Here is a 24,512-nt window from a genome sequence, read left to right as displayed (position 1 = left end):
TTAATGATAGGCATGCTATGACATGGTGTAAATCTTGATAAAAGTTTTGGGTAGAAAGTGGAGACTGAACTGAAATCCTTGTTTAACGAAAAATATAAGACTGAATAGTAAAACAATGTGGGATACTGTTTGGTCAAATTTCTTTGTCTTCATTTTCTTAAAGCTTAACTTTTTGACCAGTTCTTTAAACATTCATAGGGTGCAATATAGAAACAATATGTATTTCTATCTACTCAAATAATTTTTCACATACAATTTATCAAATAATCGACTCACGGTATCTTTACAAAGATGATGAGAAGAAGCCTAAAAGTAAGGTGTGGTACTAAAATGGTGTAAAATCTAGTAATCCTGTGAGAATAATAGAAGACTTACTCCCCAAAGTTTTGTTTTCAAACTTCTTTTTCCATGTGGCTCAAACATCCAGCCATGGTATGAGAGGAGCATGCGCAGAACTTGGCGATACAGAAGGATTCCAGAGACCCAAACTCCAGAAGAGAAGAGAACAGCACTCACTACAGTACGGGATGCAGGTGTGATGACAGACCTGGAATCAAATGGTAAAAGAAACTGAGATATATACAGTAAATATTGGACAAAAGATTTACCATAATAAGATGAAGAATTACAGTTAAAGTGGAAATAACCCCTCCTATCCTTTACTGCCAAGGAAGCCGCCATTTAGCCTATGTTTGATCTGCAGGTGCCATGGTGCTACACATGTGATCTGTTATGACACCAGACATTTTATGGCTTGATAGTTCGATTAAGAGCAAAAGCACCCATAACAGGTATCATTAACAGCATGCCTTAAAGGGGTCGTAAAGGTTAGTTTTTCCAAAAAATAACAATGTTATTCTTACCTTCTCTGTGCAAGGGTTTTGCACAGAGTGGCCCCATTCCTCCTCTTCTGGGATCCCCCAGTGGTGCTCTTGGCTCCTCCTTGCATCGAGTGCCCCCTGGGAGACCCGCATTCCAAAGGGGCATCCATGCGGGTGTGCTCCTGAGTCCTGCTGCTGCGTCTATTGACACAGACAGCAGGACTCGGCCCCGCCCCCTGGTTTCTGTGTCACTAGATTTGATTGACAGCAGCCAATAGCTACTGCTGCTATTAAACTATACAATGAGGACCCGAGACAGCAGCTGCAGCTGCTGGGCTCAATCTTGTTGCTGGAAAGATTGGGTTCAGGTAAGTAAAAGGGGGGCTCTGGGGGGCTGCTGCACTACAGAAGGTTTTACACCTTAATGCATAGAAAAACCTTGAGGGTTTACAACCCCTTTAAATGTAACTATTGAAAAACAATTACATCAATAGGTTTTTGATTCCATATTAAGGCCTCATTCACATGACCGTAACACAGCCATAAAAGTTTTACGGATCATTAGGTAAGGACAAAAAGTTTGTGCACAAATGATCAGTAAATAGATCTTTTTTTAATACATTTTATTGGGTTTTGCAAAACATACATGCCATAGTGTCAAATAAGGAATCTCTGTATCTCTGAATCTCCCTCTATGCTATTATAGTGTCCCCCATAAATATAATTGTGTAGAAGGCAGGGCCGATCCTAGGGTCACAGAAGCCTGGGTGCAGAAATATTTCTGGTGCCCCCACATGGGCGTGGTCATCTTACTAACTCCTCCCCTTTACAGGAGACTGTTCCACGTGCACCGGACAGAATAATTAGTGGAGCCTAGTACCGGAACGTGTTCCGGTACTAGGCTCCGCTGCAGTACCCAGCCCGAATTTCGGGGACAGCGGGAGGTATGCGCTCTTGTCAGTTGCCAGCGGAGACAGCAAGCGGGATGGGGATCCACAGCACCTGCTACATGCGCTCCGCCTCTCGAGGAGGAGGGAGGGGACCACTTTGGAGCTTCGGCGCCCTCACCTCTGCGGCGCCTGGGTGCGGAGCACCCCGTGCACCCTGCCTAGGATCGGCCCTGGTAGAAGGTTAGGGGGTAGGAGCTTCACTCGGCTGTGAGAGCCTCTGGGGAATATGGATGAACCATTTCTGACTCTAGAGTGCAATTAGAATAATGTGAGGAGTGGGATACCTAATCCAGGCCTATATGTAGCAGACAGGTCAGGCTACTGTACATACCCTGACGTTAGGTAGATTCGTCCCGCCCCCTTTAATTTCTTAGAAGATATAGTTTTGACAGAGCGCTGCATGGTCTCACTTGTAATCACTTTGTTCAAGGATTGTATATCTTTGTGTTTTAGCAAGAGTGAGATGGTTTAAAGCGAGTATAATAGGTGAGCAAATCTCACTATTGTGTACAGATGACATTGTCCCAGGAGCGAGATGGGAAGGTCCATCCAGTCCTCTAGCTCACCTAGAATTTTTAAGAATAGAGGATAGTTGAGAGAATACAAGGAGGATGGAAGTTTCCCATCATCGTAAATATACCTAAATATGTAATGTGGTTTCTGGCCATAGGAAATAGGGAGATTGAGAACCATGCAGGGAAATTGGAGGCCCCTAGGGGAAGTAGGTCGGGCAAACTAAAGTTGTTGAAGTATAAATAAACAATTACAGCTTGACAGTTCTCTAACATGATTCCTATACAAAGTGCCTTCTGAGTGCCACTCGGTGCCCAGGCCCAAGGAGGTAGTCATATCTTATTTGTAGAGTAGGGGGCAGATTCACAAAGGTATTATGCCGGCGTATCTCTTGATACGCTGCGTAATTTCAAATTTTGCGTGTCGTATCTTTGTTTTGTATCTTCAAAACAAGATACGACGGCATCTCGGCTAGATCCGACAGGATCTAAGCTGCAATATTTCGGCGGCCGCTAGGTGGCGTTTCCGTCGAATTCCACGTCGAGTATGCAAATTAGCTAGTTACGGCGATCCACGAACGTACGTCCGGTCGGCGCATTGTTTTTACGTCGGTTGCGTTCGGCTTTTTACGGCGTATAGTTAAAGCTGCTAAGTATGGCCGTCGTTCCCGCGTACAATTTTAAATTTTTTACGTAGTTTGCGTAAGTCGTTCGCGAATAGGGATTTGCGTAGAATGACGTCACCGTCGTGAGCATTGGCTTGTTCCGGGTTAATTTCGAGCATGCGCACTGGGATACCCCCACGGACGGCGCATGCGCAGTTAAAAAAAAACGTTGTTTACGTCGGGTCACGACGTATTTACATAAAACACGCCCCCATTACATCCATTACATCCATTTGAATCCCGCGCCCTTACGCCGCCAAAGATACACTACGCCGCCGTAACTTACGGCGCGAATTCTTTCAGGATTCGAAAAAAAAAAAGTTACGGCGGCGTAGTGTATCTTAGATAAGCTGCGCCCGGCGCAAAGGTACGTGGATCTGCCCCAAAGTCTTTAGTGTCCTGATAAATTAGAAACATGAGTCTATGGGCCAAATCTTCAAAGGAGATACGCAGGCGGAACTGCTGTTCAGCCTGCGTATCCCTGTGGCTATCTTTGGAAACGATCCTCAGAAGGATTTTTCCAAAGATAGGCAGAAGATCCGACATCTGTAAGACACTTACACTGTCGGATCTTAGGATGCAGTACCGCATCCGCCGCTGGGGGCATTTCGAGTCGAAATGCCGGCTAGCGTATGCAAATGAGTACTTAAGCAGATCCACAAAGCTTTTAAGCTTTGTGTTTTCTGCGTAAGTTACGATTTGCACGCGTTAAATTAGGGCTGGTTTTACAATGTGTAAAGTTAGTACACCATGGAAAACCAGACCTTTTTTTCGATCGCCGCGATTTTTTTTAAAATTTGATTTTTTTTTTCCGGCGCGTATTTTTTTTTTCACCCGTCGCAACTTTATTGTCCAGTCGCAATCCACAAAGCCAAGCGTAAATTACGTTCGCGCGCTGCACGTCGGGAAAATTACGTCACACGCATGCGCAGTACGGCCGGCGCGGGAGCGCGCCTCATTTAAATTGTAATCGCCCCCCGGAGAGGAGGACCGCCTTGCGACGGAGGCACTTAAGTTACACGGCGTGTAATTTCTAGGTAAGTGCTTTGTGGATCGGGCACTTAGGTAGAAATTTAACGCCTGTGTAACTTAACTGCTGAAAGTTAAGTTAGGCGGCGTTTTTGAGAATTTGGCCCTATGTTCCTGGAACCAAGGCTAAATAGCAAATACATCCTGGCACAGCTCATGTTTCCTTCCTATGCATATGCATTGATCATACGGTTTCCTCCCTTTTTATATGTTTGCCCCAGCAGAGAGCAGTACTTCCTAAAAAGCCCAGGAAAACATGGCCAGCAGTATTAACCCTTGCTTCTTAAGACTTACCAGCTCAGTGGGGAAAATTAACTAAATAGTGCAATTAACCCACATTGCAATTTGCAGTTATACTGAGAATGAAAGCAAGGTAATCAAAACCACACAATGCAGTAGTCAAGTCATAAAAAATAGAAAACACACATAACAATAAACCCCTATGGAAGAACCTGCTTACATACGCAGCTCAATTTACATGCTGGAGAACTCTGTGCGCAGGCAGGTAGGTATTTTATTTTTTATTGCCGAGGAGACATTGCATGTTTCTTGTGCAATAAACAGTCATCCATTGCTTACTATGTCTATTGGTATGCTGATGGTTATTTTGCTGTTTTCTATTAAATTCAAATATGCTTGTGTTTCCTCTGTTATATGTCCTAATTTTTTTGAATGCTCTCTAATAGAACCTCTTATGATCTTCTATGTACATCCCCTGATGAAGAGACTTAACTTGTTCCGAAACATGTCGGGTGCATAAAAGAAAGATCCAGATTGCTAGTACAGTCGTCTTGCCTATGTTCATATATTCATGTTTTGATTGGTGATGTATACACCAGTTTTATATATTATGTAATAAAAATTTGATATATTAATCTTTTGTATTGTTACTGTTGTCTTTGCTCAAAATATTTTTTGTCTATAGGGATGTTGGCATCATTATATGGCTTACTTGGGTGGTTTTATTGTTCTTGTGCAATAAAGAGCCTGCCTGCTTACAGTAGTTGTGCATAAAATGTATGGGTTTAGTTATAGCTAATGGGGGATTTCACCTTTTCTTGACTGCTAGAAGTAGGACACAAAATAAGGAGATCATGAGTTTGTATAACTAAGGAAATGCATCCCCAAAATGTTGAATGCTGCTACACTCAAATAACAAAAGAGAACCGTGTTCCATATTCTTTTGTGAATTAAGAGCCACCCACATTCCACTATTAGAGCGCTCATGAATATGCTTAAAGAGGATTACTTTTGAGTTATCACAATAACTTTTTAAAGCAGATTTCTGTCCTACTCACAATTAAGAGCAAACAGTATAATTCTACTACTTACTGTCCAGGTAAGAGGCTGCTTATCTTCGTTATGAGTCCGAATGACACATCCACTTTTCCATATAGGGAGCCAAGAGTTACAGCTACCACAGCAAACCATGTAGAAGGGCTGGCAGGGTACACTCCACTCAGCACTGAGCTCTAAATAGGAGAAAATAAAGTTTTAAGCTTTCATCAACTAAGAAAATTTGGAATGTGCTATGTTATCACCTAAATGATCTCTCTTCCCATTTCATGTGTACCGCTGGCCACCATGAGCACAAATGATCACTAATTTCTATCAGAATAAGAATTAATGTAAGTAGTATTGCTAGTGTCTGTATAATAAGCATGTTTTATACAATTTTGCCACTCTTGTATGCTATATGGAGTGAAGAAAAAAACTTTCACAATATGTAAAAAGGTTCTTTCTCTTCATTTTTAAGGGGGCCATACATGGATTTAAATTTGTCTAGTTCAGCAGGGACCAGCCAAATTTCAATCCATATATGGGGACTCTGAATCTATATTGAACCATCGATTGACTTGTGTACAATTAGCCTGTCTGGGTTTTTCCGAAATGATTAGTGCCACTGGCTACACTAATTATTGTGTTCTGTCGGCAGGGCCTGCATAACGCAATAGCACTGGGGAATCAAGCAATAATGTATGAAAATGTAAGAAAGTTGCATAATGTATGGCCTGGTTCAAGAAAAGCTTTTTCATTGGCTGTTTTCCTGACCCACTGTCTTCTGTACTTTCTAAATTACTGATCTATAGCACATATGTAAATCAGGAAAGTTAGAGAAAGTCCTAAGTACCCATCTGCATATATGTTTGTGGCTGGTGACTTAAAGGAACACTAAAGAGAAAAATTATATATGTTTTTAAATAACAAACATGTTATACTTACCTCCACTGTGCAGCTCGTTTTGCATAGAGTGGCCCCGATCCTTGTCTTCTGGGGTCCCTCAGCGGCTGTCTCGGCCCCCCGCCGCAAGAACTTTCTACCTTCATGCAAGGTGGAAAGTTATTGTAGGCGCGCTCCCGTGATACAGCCGGCGGCTATAGCCACTCACTGTATCACTCGGCCCCGCCCCTGGCGCGCGGCATCATTGGATATGATTGACGGCAGCGCAAGCCAATGGCTGCGCTGCTATCAATATCCAATGACGAGCCGACTCAAGCTGGGGGAAACTGTCGCGGGAACGAGCCCACGGAGTTTCGGGGCTTAGGTAGGTAAAGTTGGGGGGCTGGGGGGCCGTCATTGCCAGGTTTTTTTTTCACCTTAATGCATAGAATGCATTAAGCTGAAAAAAAATGAACCTTTACAATCCCTTTAAAGTACAACTAAAGACAAAACTTTTATTTTCATTTTGGATAGAGTAGGAGGGTTGTAACCTTTCCTTTTTTTTTTTTTTTTTTTGTCAATCTGTGTCCCATTAGGGAGATTTCCATACATTTCTTGTCCCAATGCCAAAACAGGAAACTGAGAGGAAATCCCTACAAAGTGAGGGAATCTGTGGTTGTCACAGAACTAGTGTCCCCATTGGAAGAGTTCCCCTCTATTCCTGTTCCTGTGAGGACAACCCAATATTTGGAATTAGTAGAAAGGGTGGCAGACAGCAATAAAAACCTGGCAGGTAATTTAATCCCTTCTCCATCCTATCCAAAACTTGAAAGAAAATATGCAATTTTTTGGAAATGTTTTATAGCAGAAAGTAAAAAAAAATATATTTTTATTTTTATATTGATGCTCTTTTTTGTTTATAGCGCAAAAAAAAAAACTGCAGAGGTGATCAAATACCACTAAAAGAAAGCTCTATTTGTGGAGAAAAAAAAATCATTAATTTTGTATAGGCACAGAGTCGCACGACCGCGCAAGTGTCAGTTAAAGCGACGCAGTGCCTTATCGCAAAAAATGGCCTGGTCAGGAAGCATGTAAATCCTTCCGAGGCTGAAGTGTTTAATGATAGTCTTTAGAGTCTCTCTCTCAAATCCTAAAGAAATCAGTGTAGCTAAATACACTGGGGCAGATCCACATACCTGCGCGTAAGAATCCGCCGGGCGCAGCGTATCTAAGATACTCTACGCCGCCGCAACTTATTTTTTTTTTTAGAATCCACAAATAATTTGCGCCGTAAGTTACGGCGGCGTAGTGTATCTTTGGCGGCGTAAGGGCGCGGAATTCAAATGGATGTAATAGGGGCTTGTTTTATGTTAATACGTCGTGACCCGACGTAAACAACGTTTTTTTTGCACTGCGCATGCGCCGTCCGTGGGGGTATCCCAGTGTGCATGCTCGAAATTAACCCGGAACAATCCAATGCTCACGACGGTGACGTCATTCTACGCAAATCCCTATACGCGAACGACTTACGCAAACAACGTAAAAAATTCAAAATTCAAAAATGCGCCGGCCGGACGTACGTTCGTGGATCACCGTAAATAGCTAATTTGCATACTTGATGCGGAATTCTACGGAAACGCCACCTAGCGGCCGCTGAAATATTGCACCTTAAGATCCGACGGCGTACTAAGACGTACGCCTGTCGGATCCCTCCGAGATGCCGTTGTATCTGGTTTTGTAGATACAAAACAAAGATACGACGCAGCAATTTTAAAATTACGCCGGCATTTCAATAGATACGCCGGCGTAATCCTTTTGTGGATCTGCCCCACTATGTACTGGATGCAAAACTGCCACAAAAACAATAAAGTGTTGTGGTAATGCAACAGTTTTGCATGCATGGCTTGTCCATCCCCCTGAATAAATTTGGAGATTTTACATCCAGAATTGCAGCATATACCTATTTTAGCTACTTACTTACGTTTGCTTTATCACATTTCCAGATATATATGACATAGAATAGATCACTCACCTTCAGAGTGATGAGTCGTTTCCTACAGGCAATCAGTCCAGACAGGTAGAGGTGTCGGAGAGCATCACGTCCCAGCTGTAGATCTATACCATCAGGAGTCACAGTAAACTGGAAGGCCACAGCCTGGTGAGCTTCTGCCATCTTGTCTTCTTCAGAGAAAGAGTTGCATGAGTTACTTTAGCAAATGTGTTTCTGAATGGTTATCATGATCAGATACATCTGTCACACATCCCAGCCTATGGCAATGATTTCCCAGTTAAACAGCAGAGCTAAAGTATAACTAAAGACAAAACTTTTTTTTTTCTTTTCAGTTTTGGATACAGTACAGAGGGATTAGAACGCGTGCCCGTTTTTATTGCTGTCTATGCCCCAGTTAGGGAGATTCACCCTCTCTAGTTATCCTGTTTACCATTATCATTGAAAGTGAAAGTAAAAGAAAATCCCAAATTTTGGGTTGTCCCCAGAAAAGTAATGGAGGGGAAATCTTTCAATGGGGACGCTAGTTCTTGTGACCTGGGGGTCCTCAAATGTATTTCCTCCTACTTCCTGTTCGGTTATGGGAAAGGAAGTAAGGGTAAATCTCCCCAATGGAACACAGATGGTGAAAAAATAATCTGATAGGTTATAACCCTCCCTTAAGTCTCGTACACACGATCAGTCCATCCGATGAGAACGGTCTGATGGACCGTTGTCATCGGTTAACCGATGAAGCTGACTGATGGTCCATCGCGCCTACACACCATCAGTTAAAAAAACTATCGCGTCAGAACGCGGTGACGTAAAACACAACGACGTGCTGAAAAAAATTAAGTTCAATGCTTCCAAGCATGCGTCGACTTGATTCTGAGCATGCATGGATTTTTAACCGATGGTTGTGCCTACTAACGATCGTTTTTTTTCCATCGGTTAGGAATCCATTGGTTAAATTTAAAGCAAGTTGGCTTTTTTTAAACCGATTGTTAAATAACCTATGGTGCCCACACATGATCGGTTTTGACCGATGAAAACGGTCCATCAGACCGTTGTCCTCTGGTTAACCTATCGTGTGTACGAGGCCTTACTCTATCCAAAATGAAAAATAAAGTTTTGCCTATAGTTCTACTTCAAATCTATTGTCTCCCTTCACTGCCATTAGGAATGAGGAAATATAGAGTATAATGACCCTGAAACGTAATTGTTAACCACTAACAATGATTACAGAATATTTAAATGTAAGCATGTCACCAGCTAACCTGGCAATGTAACACATGACTACGTTTTTCATGCAGATGATAACATCAAGGTTGAAGTGTCCTATTTTACACCTTATTAAACATGAAAAATGTCAGATTGGCATGAGGGAACCTGGATCTTAAAAGAGACTTATCTGCTGGAGCACACAAATATACAGTGTGTGTGAGTATATCATATCCTTCATATTATATGTGTCTAATATTTTTTACGCTAAATCATCATTCCAGAAAAGCACTTTTCACCTTTGCCGGATTTGTTTGTTAATGTAATTTATAAAGCAGAATGCCAGATTGTAACGGAAGTCCCTTTTGGGCACAGGGTGACTGAGAAAATATATCTTGGATCACTTAAAATGGGACAGTAATATTTATCCACAATATATACCAGGATATATGTAAAGACTATTCTTGGTTTGTTTGATTCTGAACTCAACATGTTGATTGAAAGAGCTGACCACATTGGCCTGTGTACAATGTAGGAGATTGACGGACTCCTACTGAAGCCCCTGCTATTGTGAGAATAGGTCCTTTGTTTAAACTTATGATAATGTATCATCTACTGTGTGAAGCTCGGTGACAAGTCTGACCTGTAGTGAAATCCTGATTTATCATAACAATGACCAGGCTGCTTAACCACTTAAGGACCGCCTTACGCCGATATACGTCGGCAGAATGGCACGGCTGGGCACAATCACGTACCTGTACGTGATTGTTAAATGCCCAGCCGTGGGTCGTGGGCGCGCGCCCGCGACCCAGTCCGAAGCTCTGTGACCGCGGCTGCGGGACCCGCAGCCCCGATCGCCGCCGGAGTCCCGCGATCGGTCCCCGGAGCTGAAGAACGTGGAGAGGTGAGTGTAAACACACCTTCCCCGTTCTTCACAGTGGCGCGGTCATTGATCGTCTGTTCCCTGATATAGGGAAAGGCGATCAATGATGTCAGGCGTCCAGCCCCGCCCCCTACAGTTAGAAACACATATGAGGTCACACTTAACCCCTTCAGCGACCCCTAGTGGTTAACTCCCAAACTGCAATTGTCATTTTCACAGTAAATAATGCATTTTTATAGCACTTTTTGCTGTGAAAATGACAATGGTCCCAAAAATGTGTCAAAATTGTCCGATGTGTCCGCCATAATGTCGCAGTCACGAAAAAAAACGCTTATCGCCACCATTAGTAGTAAAAAAAAAAGTTTAAAAAAAAAAAACGATCCCCTATTTTGGAAACGCTATAAATTTTGCGCAAACCAATCGATAAATGCTTATTGTGATTTTTTTTTACCAAAAATATGTAGAAGAATACGTATCGGCCTAAACTGAGGGATATTTATTATAGCAAAAAGTAAAAAAATATTGAATTTTTTTCAAAATTGTCCTTCTATTTTTGTTTATAGCGCAAAAAATAAAAACCGCAGAGGTGATCAAATACCACCAAAAGAAAGCTCTATTTATGGGAAAAAAAGGACGGCAATTTTGTTTGGGAGCCACGTCGCACGACCACGCAATTGTCAGTTAAAGCGACGCAGTGCCGAATCGCAAAATGGGGTCTGGTTCTTTACCTGCATTTTGGTCCGGGTCTTAAGTGGTTAAAGGGATTAGTTAATTAGCTCATGTTAATTAGGTTTCTGGTCACAGGTGTATTTTCAGAGTAATATGAGCAGGAGGTATACGCCCCCTCTTCTACTGTTTTTAAGACTTGTAGTCTGGTCCTAATAATATCCGATTCCTGCTTGACCCTCAACACAGAGCCTTGTCTAGTACTTGGGGGAGAATTATTCGTATGGGTCTCTTGTTCGGCTGATTGGAATGTTCGGTAGCTGCCTTTGTGTTCGGGAATGAAATGTCCTAAACTACTTTAACCCCTTTCATACTCGTGGTGTCATTACACAGATTAATTCCCAACATTTTTCAGGAGCAGCACCACTAGCTGATAGCTTGGGTAAAATAGAACATCATGGCCAGTCAGCTGTTTTAACCACTCAACTCTAGTAGCTATACAAATCATACTGTTCTGCTTGACCTGCCTACCAAGCATCATACAGTAACAATATTAAGGGTGGAGTGGGAGCTCAGGAACAGTTAATGACAACATGAAAGCCTGAATCCAGCAGGAAGTGGCACCTTTACCTATTAATTATCAAGACAGTCACAGGTAAACTAGATCAATCTAGAACTAGACTAGAAAACCTCAGTGTAATTATTATTTCATAGTACAGAAATAAATGTTTACAGGCCAATAACTAAATTCATAAATATGCACGGTGGCTTAGTTGTTAGCACTTTTACCTTGCAGCAGTCAGGTCCTTGATTTAAAGTATAACTAAAGGCAAAACCTTTTTTTAGTTTTAGACAGAGTGGAGAGGGGTTAGAATCCCTGTCAGATTTTATTGCTGTCCGTGCCCCTGTTAGGGAGATTGCCCCTCTATATTTGTCCTGTTTATCAATATCATTAAAAGTGTAGGTAAAAGAAAATTCCAAATTTTGGGTTGTCTCTTAAACAGTAATAGAGTAAAAATTTCTCCAATGGGAACACTCGCTCTGGCGACCTGGGTGGCCCCAATGGACTCCCTTAATTTGCAGGGATTTCCTCTTACTTCCTGTTTTGGCTATGGGACAGAAAGTGAAAGTAAAGCTTCCCAAAAGGACATAGATGGCACACAAATAAACACTTGACAGCTATTATAAATAACCCTTCCCTAAGCTATCCAAAATGAAAAAAAAAATTGACTATAGTTCTAACTTAAATCCCAGCCAGGACATGATCTGCATGATGTGTGCATGTTCTCTCCGTGCTTCTGTGGGTTTTCTCTGGGTACACTCCAAAGACATATTGGTAGTGTGACAGACTCACCCGGGACAGAGGATTTTAGAGGGGACTGAATGCTAGCCTCTTGCCTACTAACTATGGGCCCTGGCATTTGAGGAAGCTGAAAACATTTAGAAAGATGTTCTGTTATATAATGCAAAAGGATATAATTACATTTAACAATCAGGCTGCTTTCACACTGAGGCACTTTGCAGGTGCTATTGCGCTAAGAATAGCGCCTGCAATGCGCCCGGAAAGAGCCGCTCCTTTCTATCCAGTGTGAAAGCCTGGATAGAAATGGCTCTTTGAGGCACGGTAGGAGCGGTAAAAATACCGCCCCTATAGTGCCCCTGCCCATTGAAAACAATGGGGGAGCGCCTCCAAAAAGAGGCGTTTTTGCAGGCGGTTTTAACCCTTTTCCGCCCGCTAGAGGGAAATAGCGGCAAACAAAACAGTAAAACGCTGCTAAAAATAGCGGCGTTTTACCGCCAGCGCACCCAGTACGATGGTCTCTGCCAACCTGAAACTCAGTTAACAGATGTATGTAAAACGAAAGCTGATTAATGAGATCTGGAAAGCCCTGGGACTTCTGTTGTCTACTAGTCTGAGGTGGGGTGAGATCAGTTTGCATTGTTAATTAGGCTAATTAACTCACCTATTGCCTGCTAGCAAACTACTGTGGGGATGTTGAACTTATGATAATGTGTAGTGTACTTTGTGAGCCCGGTGCCAGCAAGTCTGACTGTTAGGATTAAGTTCATCTCCTGGTGGCACTATCCTGCTCTGGGCTGTCTGCTGCAGTTCCAGTGTCCACCAGCAGGTGTCTCCCAGAAGCCAGCAGGATCAGCCACACCTGGCTCCAGCTGCCAGGTGGATATTTAAGGCTGCTCCTCCCTTCCCCCAGTGCGTCACGATTCTGGTCCTTTCCTGTCTGCCTGCTACCAGCGTGTGCCTGATTACCTGCCTTTGTCCTGATCCATCCTGCACCCTTGTTCTATGCTCTTGTCCCCAGCCGTGTCCCTTTCCTTGCATCCCTGTTGCCTTTTCCCTTATGTTGTACATAGATAGCTGTTAGGTTTATTAGTTATTCTTGTTCTTGTTTGCTAGAGTGGTTTATGTTTTCACTGGTTGCTGTATATGTTTATTGGTGTATGTTCACTGTAAATAAATATCACTTTAATGATAAATGCTTGTTTGGTCTCAGTTTCTCTGTGTAGCTACGTGTCTGGTGGTCTTAGACGCTGAACCTGACATAATCGTGACGCCCACTAACGACCAGATCTGCTACACTTGGGGACTGAGAGCCGGTTACTTGAGTTTTTTGCCTTTGTCAGAATGCTTAGAGTGAAGGTTATTTGCAGTGTGCAGCTTGCAGGGGGGGATAAGGATTTGTGTCACTCACTGTGGCAGGATCTAACTGAGGAGGAGCTTCTTGGAAGCATTCTGACTGCACATGCCTTAGCCGTGGAGGGAAGATTTTCATTTGGTCAAGTACAACCTTTCATTCAGGTCTGTTCTGAGCTACTATTTCAGGTTACCTCTCAGGGCCATGATGTTTTCACTCCTCCATTTACTTTGTACCAGGCTGGATTTTTGGGATGGTTGCTGAAAAGTTGTACAGGTTCATTTCTCCAGCAGTATGCAGCCTATTCACAGCAGGTGGTGTTGGAATGTATTGCTTCTGTGCACTGTTTAATTGAGCAATGTGAGCAAGGGAGAGACAGACTGACTTTAGTTCAACCTCTGCTACAAACTTGGTCAGAGATCATATGCCCAGTGCTAGATGAGTCACATAAGTACCCTGCCACCAGAGGGCACACTTCCCCTGTATGCAATCAATTGAAAGCTCCCCCTGCAGTGCCGTTACCCATGGCAACATCTCAGGCCTTTTCCAGTATTTCTGATTCTATTCCCCCTAGTACTGTTACTACCTTCCCACCATCAGCAGTACAGCCTGGTCAGCACAAGGCAACTACATGCAGTAATGCAATATCTAAGCCTAAGAAAAAGAAACAAAGTTCATCTCCTGCTCGTATATCTGTGCCACTATCCATGTTGCCTGTTGATCCTGTTCCCACCGATCCGATGCCTGATGCGATCCAGTCCCACTCCATGTTGCCGCCTGCTGATGCGATCCAGTCCTCCCCCATGCAGCCGCCTGTCGATGCAATCCAGTCCTCCTCCATGTTGCCGCCTGCTGATGCGATCCAGTCCTCCTCCATGTTGCCTCTTGCTGATGCTATCCAGTCCTCCTCCATGTTGCTGCCTGCTGATGCGATCCAGTCCTCCTCGATGTTGCCGCCTGCTGATGTGATCCATGCCTCCTCCATGTTGCCGCCTGCTGATGTGATCCATGCCTCCTCCATGTTGCCGCCTGCTGATGCGATCCATGCCTCCTCCATGTTGCCACCTGATGATGCGATCCATGCCTCCTCCATGTTGCCACCTGATGATGCGATCCATGCCTCCTCCATGTTGCCACCTGATGATGCGATCCATGCCTCCTCCATGTTGCCACCTGATGATGCGATCCATGCCTCCTCCATGTTGCCACCTGATGATGCGATCCATTCCTCCTCCATGTTGCCACCTGATGATGCGATCCATTCCTCCTCCATGTTGGCACCTGATGATGCGATCCATGCCTTCTCCATGCTGCCGTCTGTTGCAAAGCCTGCTGCGGGTGATCTGCCATCTGTTGCCAAGCTTGCCACAGCGGATTCCCGGGATGCCACTGACCAGCTTGACTATGCTGGTTCCTGGGCTGCTACCCAGTCTGATGTGCCCGCTGCCCAGCCTGTTGATCTGGTATCTGCCGCCCCTCTGGACTATGCTGATTCTGGGGCTGCCGCCCCTCTGGACTATGCTGATTCCGGGGCTGCCGCCCCTCTGGACTATGCTGATTCCGGGGCTGCCGCCCCTCTGGACTATGCTGATTCCGGGGCTGCCGCCCCTCTGGACTATGCTGATTCCTGGGCTGCGGCCCCTCTGGACTATGCTGATTCCTGGGCTGCCGCCCCTCTGGACTATGCTGATTCCGGGGCTGCCGCCCCTCTGGACTATGCTGATTCCGGGGCTGCCGCCCCTCTGGACTATGCTGATTCCGGGGCTGCCGCCCCTCTGGACTATGCTGATTCCGGGGCTGCCGCCCCTCTGGACTATGCTGATTCCGGGGCTGCCGCCCCTCTGGACTATGCCAAATCTCTGCTTGCTGTTAAGCTGGCCTCTGATTGGGTTAAACTTCCACCTATTGATGTGTCTGAGGCTTCTAAAAATCCAGTGTTATGTGGCCTAAAGGGGTTGTCTGGGTGGGTCAAGATCCCTACATTTGCTCATCCCGAGTTCTTATTCCAGCCAGAGGATCCTGTTGTGCCAAGGCCAGATGGTCCAGATCTCCCCTTTAAACTTGAGAGTCAAATCTGCTGTTACAGCCCCTGTAGTAGAGATCCCATGGGAAAGGACAGTGTTCCATTTGAGCTTTGTCCTGACCCAGAGGTCATCTCTGCGATCCCTGGTGCATTTGGGGACCCAGGTGGGGTAACCTATGTGCTAGGTAGACCCGAGGGACAGGTACAGTACAGAGTGGCCTCTAGTAACAGAGGGAGAGAAGGTCCAGTTGTGAAGGAATGCCCTGGCATCAGGGTACCTGCACGGACCAGGGACTTTGGAATTGGGTGGTCGGGTGTCCTTTGGTGTCCCAGCATTGGGACACAGGCTGCTTTTAAGAATATACCTTTGCTGTTGTGCCTCATTAGGGATCTGACCAGCAGAGAACCCAGACAGTTTTGGGACCCCGGCGGCGGGGTTCTCACCAGGCCTTCAGACATGGACAGTGGAGTGCTCAGTCAGCTTGCAGATCCTGGTGGTAGGGCCCTATGGATCGTCCAGAGGCCGCTCCTTAAGGTGGGGAATCTGTTAGGATTAAGTTCATCTCCTGGTGGCACTATCCTGCTCTGGGCTGTCTGCTGCAGTTCCAGTGTCCACCAGCAGGTGTCTCCCAGAAGCCAGCAGGATCAGCCACACCTGGCTCCAGCTGCCAGGTGGATATTTAAGGCTGCTCCTCCCTTCCCCCAGTGCGTCACGATTCTGGTCCTTTCCTGTCTGCCTGCTACCAGCGTGTGCCTGATTACCTGCCTTTGTCCTGATCCATCCTGCACCCTTGTTCTATGCTCTTGTCCCCAGCCGTGTCCCTTTCCTTGCATCCCTGTTGCCTTTTCCCTTATGTTGTACATAGATAGCTGTTAGGTTTATTAGTTATTCTTGTTCTTGTTTGCTAGATTGGTTTATGTTTTCACTGGTTGCTGTATATGTTTATTGGTGTATGTTCACTGTAAATAAATATCACTTTAATGATAAATGCTTGTTTGGTCTCAGTTCCTCTGTGTAGCTACGTGTCTGGTGGTCTTAGACGCTGAACCTAACACTGACCTTAAGTGGGGATATCTGATTAATCACAACATTGTCTGGGTGGGCATTGAGTCACCTAGGCTGGTTTAGGTGACTAGTTAATTAGCACATGCTAACTATGGGCCAGATTCACAGCAGACTTACGAATGTGAGCCGTCGTATCTATGCGCCTGATTCTTAGAATCAGTTACGTATAGATTTGGCCAAGATACAAGCGGCGTAAGTCTCCTACGCCGTCGTATCTTGGGTGCAATATTTACGCTGGCCGCAAGGGGCGCTTCCGTAGATTTACGCGTCGAATATGTAAATTAGGTAGATACGCCGATTCACGAACGTACTTGCGGCCACTACGCCGTTTACGTAAGGCTTACGTCCGGCGTAAAGTTACCCCTGCTATATGAGGCGTAGGTAATGCAAAGTATGGACGTCGGCAAGCGTATCTTTTTACGTTGTTTACGTAAGTCGTACGTGAATAGGGCTGTCCGTAGGTTACGTTCACGTCACAGGCAATGGGCCTGGCGTATCTTTTGGAGTAAATTCGACGTGATACTGAGCATGCGCGCGCATGCGCCGTTCGTTAGGCGCGTCATTTACGTGGGGTCACGATTGATTTACATACAACACGCCCACCTCTTCCACATTTAAATTACGCGGGCTTACGCCGGCCCATTTACACTACGCCGCCGCAACTTACGGAGCAAGTGCTTTGTGAATACTGCACTTGCCCGTCCAAGTTGTGGAGGCATAGCGTAAATAGGATACGCTACGCCCGCACAAAGTTACGCGCTCGTACGTGAATCTGGCCCTATGTTTCTGGTTACAGTTTGTATGGTTAGGGTACAGTGGCGGCTGGTGACATTTTAGAATGGGGGGGGCGCAAGACCCCGCCCCTCCACATTTGGTCCCTCCCACTTCTCATAAGCCACACCCCCTATAGAATACACTCACTCCGTCCCCTGTATTCCACTTGCTTCCACTCATAGTGTCAGGAGTATACAGCTCAGCATCACAGCACAGAGTATATAGCCCCAGCATCACAAATCATGGTATATAGCGCAGGCTTACAGATTGGCGCAAACAAACTAAAAAATTACACTGTTAGTTATGAAGGACTCTAAATGGGCATGAGATTATCAGAGACTGCGGACATACTGCACGAGATTACCAGAGACTGCGGACATACTGCACAAGATTACCAGAGACTGCGGACATACTGCACAAGATGACCAGAGACTGCGGACATACTGCACAAGATGACCAGAGACTGTGCACATACTGCACAAGATGACCAGAGACTGCACACATACTGCACGAGATTACCAGAGACTGCGGACATACTGCACAAGATTACCAGATACTTCGCACATACTGCACAAGATTACCAGAGACTGCGGACATACTGCACAAGATTACCAGAGACTGCAGACATACTGCATTACTTGTCCTGCGACTTGGGACTTCAACGTTGCATGACAAGTCGTACCCCATGATTTCCAATGAGAACCGTTCATATCTGTGCGACTTCAAGTCACAGCGACTTCAAAGTAGTCCCTGCATTACTTTGGTCGCACTTTGATGCAACTTGAGGTCCATAGACCTCCAGAATACACAGACATTGCATCAGGTCCGACTTATCCTGCAACTTTCCAGTCCCAAGACCCTCCCACTTCTCATAAGCCACACCCCCTATAGAATACACTCACTCCGTCCCCTGTATTCCACTTGCTTCCACTCATAGTGTCAGGAGTATACAGCTCAGCATCACAGCACAGAGTATATAGCCCCAGCATCACAAATCATGGTATATAGCGCAGGCTTACAGATTGGCGCAAACATTACACTGTTAGTTATGAAGGACTCTAAATGGGCATGAGATTATCAGAGACTGCGGACATACTGCACGAGATTACCAGAGACTGCGGACATACTGCACAAGATTACCAGAGACTGCGGACATACTGCACAAGATGACCAGAGACTGCGGACATACTGCACAAGATGACCAGAGACTGCGCACATACTGCACAAGATGACCAGAGACTGTGCACATACTGCACAAGATGACCAGAGACTGCGCACATACTGCACGAGATTACCAGAGACTGCGGACATACTGCACGAGATTACCAGAGACTGCAGACATACTGTACAAGATTACCAGATACTTCGCACATACTGCACAAGATTACCAGAGACTGCGGACATACTGCACAAGATTACCAGAGACTGCAGACATACTGCATTACTTGTCCTGCGACTTGGGACTTCAACGTTGCATGACAAGTCGTACCCCATGATTTCCAATGAGAACCGTTCATATCTGTGTGACTTCAAGTCACAGCGACTTCAAAGTAGTCCCTGCATTACTTTGGTCGCACTTTGATGCAACTTGAGGTCCATAGACCTCCAGAATACACAGGCATTGCATCAGGTCCGACTTATCCTGCAACTTTCCAGTCCCAAGACGCTATTTCCACCAATAAAATTTAAAAACCAATTAAATAAAAAAAATACATTTAACAAGCCTGGGGGGGGGGGGGGAGGCGGTAGTTGGAGGGAATTGGATGGGCTCCAAAAAAAATGAAAAGGCGGGGCGGGGGGGGGGGGGGGTGGGAGTTTTGGGTTGGGGCTGGTTTGGGTGCCGTTACGGCTGCTATTTCCACCAATTAAATAAAAAAAAAAACAATGTTAAATATTTTTTTTTTTTAAGCAGCCCGGGGGGGGGGGGTCCCAAAAAAATTAATAAGCGGGGGGAGGGGGGCTTTGGGTGCCGTTGCGGCTGCTATTTCCACCAGTTAAATAAAAAAAAAACAATGTTAAATACTTTAACGGCCGGTATTTTCGTCCAATGTTTTTTTTTTTTATAAGCCGGGTGAAGGAAGGGGTCCGTTTGCCCGCTATTACATACATGCCCGCTATTTGCAATACTTTGATTAGGCAGGGAGGGGGTTCATACCTGTTACTGCAGGCATGCTGGCAGACAGCATAGCTCAGCTTCCAGGCGCACTGAGCTCGAGAGTCCCGACGTCACTTCCGGTTCTTCCTGAGACGTCGGGACTAGCACAGAGACGTGCGGGTGCACACAGAAAGTGTGCACCCGAGTCATAACAACACAGTCCATCACGCCGGAAGCAAGTGGCGCGATGGAGAACACCACAAAGGCATCTTTTTTCTGCCAATGTAGCGCCTCGTCTGCAATCCCGTGATTGCACAGACGTGGTGCTACCCACACCTCACTGTGCCCGGCGCTCGGACACAGTGCACCTAAGGACCTTTTTTGGAAACAAAAATTTCCTTAAAGGGACATGTTTAAATAAACTTTTTTTTTTTTTTAGATTTTTTTTTACTGATTGGGGAGGGGGGGCGGCGCCCGAGCGCCCTCTATGGACGGGCCACCACTGTTAGGGTAATATGATCAGGAGGGGACTGTTCTCCTCGGGGTAAATATTCTGTGTGATTATGTTTAATAAAAGTTCCTGTTTTGCAACTGAGCTAGTACCGTCTAGTTCTTGGTTGCAATATGAGGCTATAATATCTTACTGGAGGAGCAGTATACTAACAGAAGCACTCAAGCGGAGTGTGGGAGGGTTTCGTCACAGGTAGGCTTACCGGCTCCTGTCTAAATCAGCCCTAAAATGTATGTGTGAATGTAAGATATGGACCTTAGATTGTAAGCTTCTAAGGGGGGAGACTGATGTTAATGAATAGTATGTAAAGATTTGCATAAACTGACAATGCTGTATACCTGTCATAAATACATGGTTGCAAAGTTTACTGTTGGTGCTGTCTGAATGAAGCAGTGTGGGGAAATATAGCATATTGGGCCCTCACACCTTGGCCCCACAGCAGCTGCATGATGGCAGTTTCACCGCTGAGAGAAAAATACAAAATATAGTGCCGATTTGTACAAGGCATCACAAAATTCGGCAGACCCTCAGGAGCAGCAGTGTAGGCTTTTAAGGGGTAAAACAGGTAGTGAGGAGGTGATATATTACTTCCTTGCTGCCTGTTAAATTCCCTCTGAAAATGGGCATTTAAGGAGGCAACGCTAGTGTAAATGAGCCCTAAAAGTGTCCATTCATGGCCTGCAGTAAAGAGGCATCATCACACCATTGGACAAAACAGTTTGGGATCATCCTCATAATACCTTTTTGCCAGGAGACATATTTGTTTGTGATCACATTATGTCACAAGTATAGAATTGTGTCACAAACAAACAAAAATTGTGAACAGAAACTTAAAACACAAACATGTCCTCAAGTTAGGTTATGAAAAAAAAAAAAAGAATGGCTTCCACTATGCCCACAGCAATATGATTGATATGATCTAATTATGACGGGATACATTTTTTTTACTGCATTTGTTGAATACAGACGAGTTTAAAAATAACCTTGGGCTTTAACCAAGTGAACTATGTCTATTTAAGTTACAAGCTCTTGAATAAATGTCTCCTCTGGTTAACATGCTCCCTATGCACTTCCCTTCTCCTCAAACATTCCCTTGCAGCAGCAACACAACTTGTAAGTTTATATCCACGTAGGAGAGTTGGATATAGCCCAAGTGTGTGAAAGGTTAGGGAACAGCAAGAGAGAAGAGCTAGGGACTTCAAGCGCAACAAAAAAACAGGTGTAGAAAAAATGGTAGGGTGGAGAACTGGGCGTTAAGAAATTAGGAATATACAGGTGCATCTAAAAAAAAAATTGAATATCATCACAAAGATAATTTATTTTAGTAAATGAAATTCAAAAAGCAAAACTCATATTTTATATAGATGCGTTACACACAGAGTGATATATTTCAAGCATTTCTTTTTTGGAATTTTGATGATTATGACTTACAGCTAGTAAAAACTCAAAATTCTGTATCTCAGAAAATTTGAATATTAAATAAAACCAATAAATAAATAAAAAAAAAAGGATTTTAAATACAGAAATGTTGACTTACTGAAAAGTATGTAAATCTACAGTACAGCATGCACAATACCAATACTCAGTGGGGGCTCTTTTTGCATGAATTACAGTGCATCCAGAACGTAGTCACAGTGCTTTCCTTTTTCCACATTTTGGGGTTGATTTACTAAAGGTAAATCCACTTTGCACTGCAAGTGCACTTGAAAGTGTACTTGGAAGTGCAGTTGCTGTAGATCTGAGGGTAAGATCTATAATGAGGGGAAGCTCTGCTGATTTTATAATCCAATCATTTACAAGCAAAAATGCTGTTTTGTATTTTCCTTGCATATCCCCCTCAGATCTACAGCGACTGAACACCCAAGTTCACTTGCAATGCCTTATTCCAAAATGGATTAAATTCATTATTTTCCTCAAAATTCTACAAACAATATCCCATCACGACAACGTGAAATAAGTTTGTTTGAAATCTTTGCAAATTTATAAAAAAAAAAATCCCATGTACATACAGTAAGTACCGTATTTATCGGGGTATTGCGCGCTCCGGCGTATAGCGCGCACCCCTAATGTGGACCCGCATTCCTGTAAAAAAAACATTTTAGTACTTACAGTTTTGGTGTCTTGCGCGGCGTCCATCGGCGGCCTCGTCGGGTCCGGCGTCCGTCTGCGGCTTCAGTGGTGTCCTCCTCGTCGGGTCCGTCTGCGGCTTCGGTGGTGTCCTCCTCGTCGGGTCTGTCTGCGGCTTCGGTGGTGTCCTCCTCGTCGGGTCCGGCGTCCATCTGTGGCTTCGGTGGTGTCCTCCCAGCTTATCCCGCGCTGTCTCCCCGTCGAATCGCCGCTTCCCGCGCTCAGTTTGAACGCCTCCGCCGACGTATACCTAGTGCAGTACCCTCGGCTAAAATTCGGCCAGGCTCGGCTTCACTCGTGCTCAAGCTCTGTGACGTTTATGCCTGAGCACAAGCAAAGCCGAGCCTGGCCGAATGTAGCCGAGTGTACTGCACTTGGTATATGTTGGCGCAGGCATTCAAACTGAGCGCGGGAAGCGGGTATCGACGTATATCGCGCACCCACGATTTGAGATGTTTCTACAAGTTGATTGGAGTCCAACTGTGGTAAATCCAGTTGATTGGACATAATTGGAAAAGGCATGTTGGAAAGGCACATCTGTCTATAAGGTCCCACCGTTAACAAGTGCATGTCAGAGCACAAACCAAGCCATGAAGTCCAAGGAATTGTCTGTAGATCTCAGAGACAGGATTGTTTCAAGGTACAGTTCTGGGGAAGGGTGCAGAAAAATGGCTGCAGCATTGAAGGTCCCAATGAGTACAGTGGCCTCCATCATCCGTTAATAGAAGAAGAAGTTTGGAACCACCAGGACTCTTCTGGAGTGGGCTGCCTGGCCAAACTGAGTGATCAGGGGAGATGGGTCTTAGTCAGGAAGGTGACTAGGAACCTGATGGTTATTCTGACAGAGCTTCAGCGTTTCTCTGTGTTGAGGGGAGAAAACCATCTCCCTTCATCATCTCTGCAGCACTCCACCAATCAGGCCTGTATGATAGAGTTGCCAGACGGAAGCCACTTCTCAGTAATAGGCACATGACAGCCTGCCTGGAGTTTGCCAAAATACACTCTTAGACCATGAGAAATACAATTCTCTGGTCTGATGAAACAAAGATTGAACTCCTTGGCCTTAATGGCAAGGGTCACATCTGGAGGAAACCTGGCTAATACCATGCCTACAGTGAAGCATGGTGGTGGCAGCATCATGCTGTGGGGATGTTTTTCAGCGGTAGGAAATGGGAGACTAGTCAGAATCGAGGAAAAGCTGAATGCAGCAATCTACAGAGACATCCTTGATGAAAACCTGCTCCAGAGCGCTCTAGACCTCAGACTGGGGTGGAGGTACATCTTCCAACTCGACAATGACCCTAAGAACCCAGCCAAGATAACAAAGGAGTGGCTATGGGACAACTCTGTAAATGTCCTTGAGTGGCCCAGCCAAAGCCTAGACTTGAACACGATTGAACATCTCTGGAGAGATCTAAAAATGGCTGTGCACAGACACTTCCCATCCAACTTGATGGAGCTTGGGAGATCCTGTAAAGAAGAATAGGAGAAACTGCACAATAATAGGTGTGCCAAGCTCATAGCATCATACTCAAAAAGTCTTAAGGCTGTAATTTTTGGCCAAAGGTGCTTCAACAAAGTATTGAGCAAAGGCTATGTACAGGCTATGTATAGGCTATGTACATGCTGTATAGGCTTATGTACAGGTGATTTTATTTGTTTGTTTTTTTTATAATTTTGCAAAGGTTTCTAACAAACTTATTTTACGTTGTCATTATGGGGTATTGTTTTTGACAAAAATAATGAATTTAATGCATTTTGGAATAAGGCTGTAACATAACAAGATGTGGAAAAAGTGAAGCGATGTGAATACTTTACGGATGCACAGTACTGCATCAATGCAGCCTGGCAATGAAAACGATCAGCCTGTGGCACTGCTGAGGTGTTATGGAAGCCCAGGTTGCTTTGATAGCGGTCTTCAGCTCGTCTGCAGTTAGTGGTGTCAGAATTAGTGGGATAGGTAGTGGACACCGGATGCTTTTGCATATGTCCTGGTTGATAATACAATGGAACACAGTGACACCATGATCATTAAACCAAGTATTGTTACTTTTGGCAGTGTGGGCAGGTGCCAAGTCCTGCTGGAAAATGAAATAAGCATCTCAATAAATCTGGTCAGCAAAGGGACGCATGAAATTCTCTAAAAATTCTGGTAGAAGGCTGTGCTGACTTTGGACCTGATTCCCAAATGAAATGCAAAATTTTCCACAGTCCGTGATGATTTGGGGAGCCATGTCATCTTCTAGTGTTGGTCCACTGTGTTTTATCAAGTCCACAGTCAGCGCAGTCCTCTAGCAGGGAATTATAGAGTACTTCAGATCAGGTCAGGTCAGGTCAGATGCAGGCTCAAGGTCAGGATTATGGGCAG

General features: G+C 44.8%; 1 protein-coding gene across 2 annotated transcripts in view; it reads right to left on the bottom strand.

Annotated features, from left to right (window-relative positions):
• The window catches only part of CPT1B (carnitine palmitoyltransferase 1B), a 76,733-nt gene that overhangs the window by 48,925 nt on the left and 3,296 nt on the right, over positions 1-24,512 (bottom strand). The window contains exons 2-4 of one of the 2 annotated variants that reach the window (XM_040343149.1): positions 8,170-8,318; positions 5,310-5,449; positions 376-547 (exon numbers count right to left, since the gene is read on the bottom strand). In XM_040343149.1, the coding sequence (XP_040199083.1) occupies positions 376-547; positions 5,310-5,449; positions 8,170-8,310 (453 nt within the window). In that variant the 5' untranslated portion in view covers positions 8,311-8,318. The remainder of the gene's footprint in view (positions 1-375; positions 548-5,309; positions 5,450-8,169; positions 8,319-24,512) is intronic. The other variant, XM_040343150.1, reaches the window with a different exon arrangement.

This window comes from Rana temporaria, chromosome 3, assembly GCF_905171775.1.
Source record: "Rana temporaria chromosome 3, aRanTem1.1, whole genome shotgun sequence".
In the NCBI taxonomy this organism is placed as follows: Eukaryota; Metazoa; Chordata; class Amphibia; order Anura; family Ranidae; genus Rana; species Rana temporaria.
Note: the sequence above shows the minus strand (reverse complement) of the source record. Positions and strands in the feature narration are given on the sequence as shown.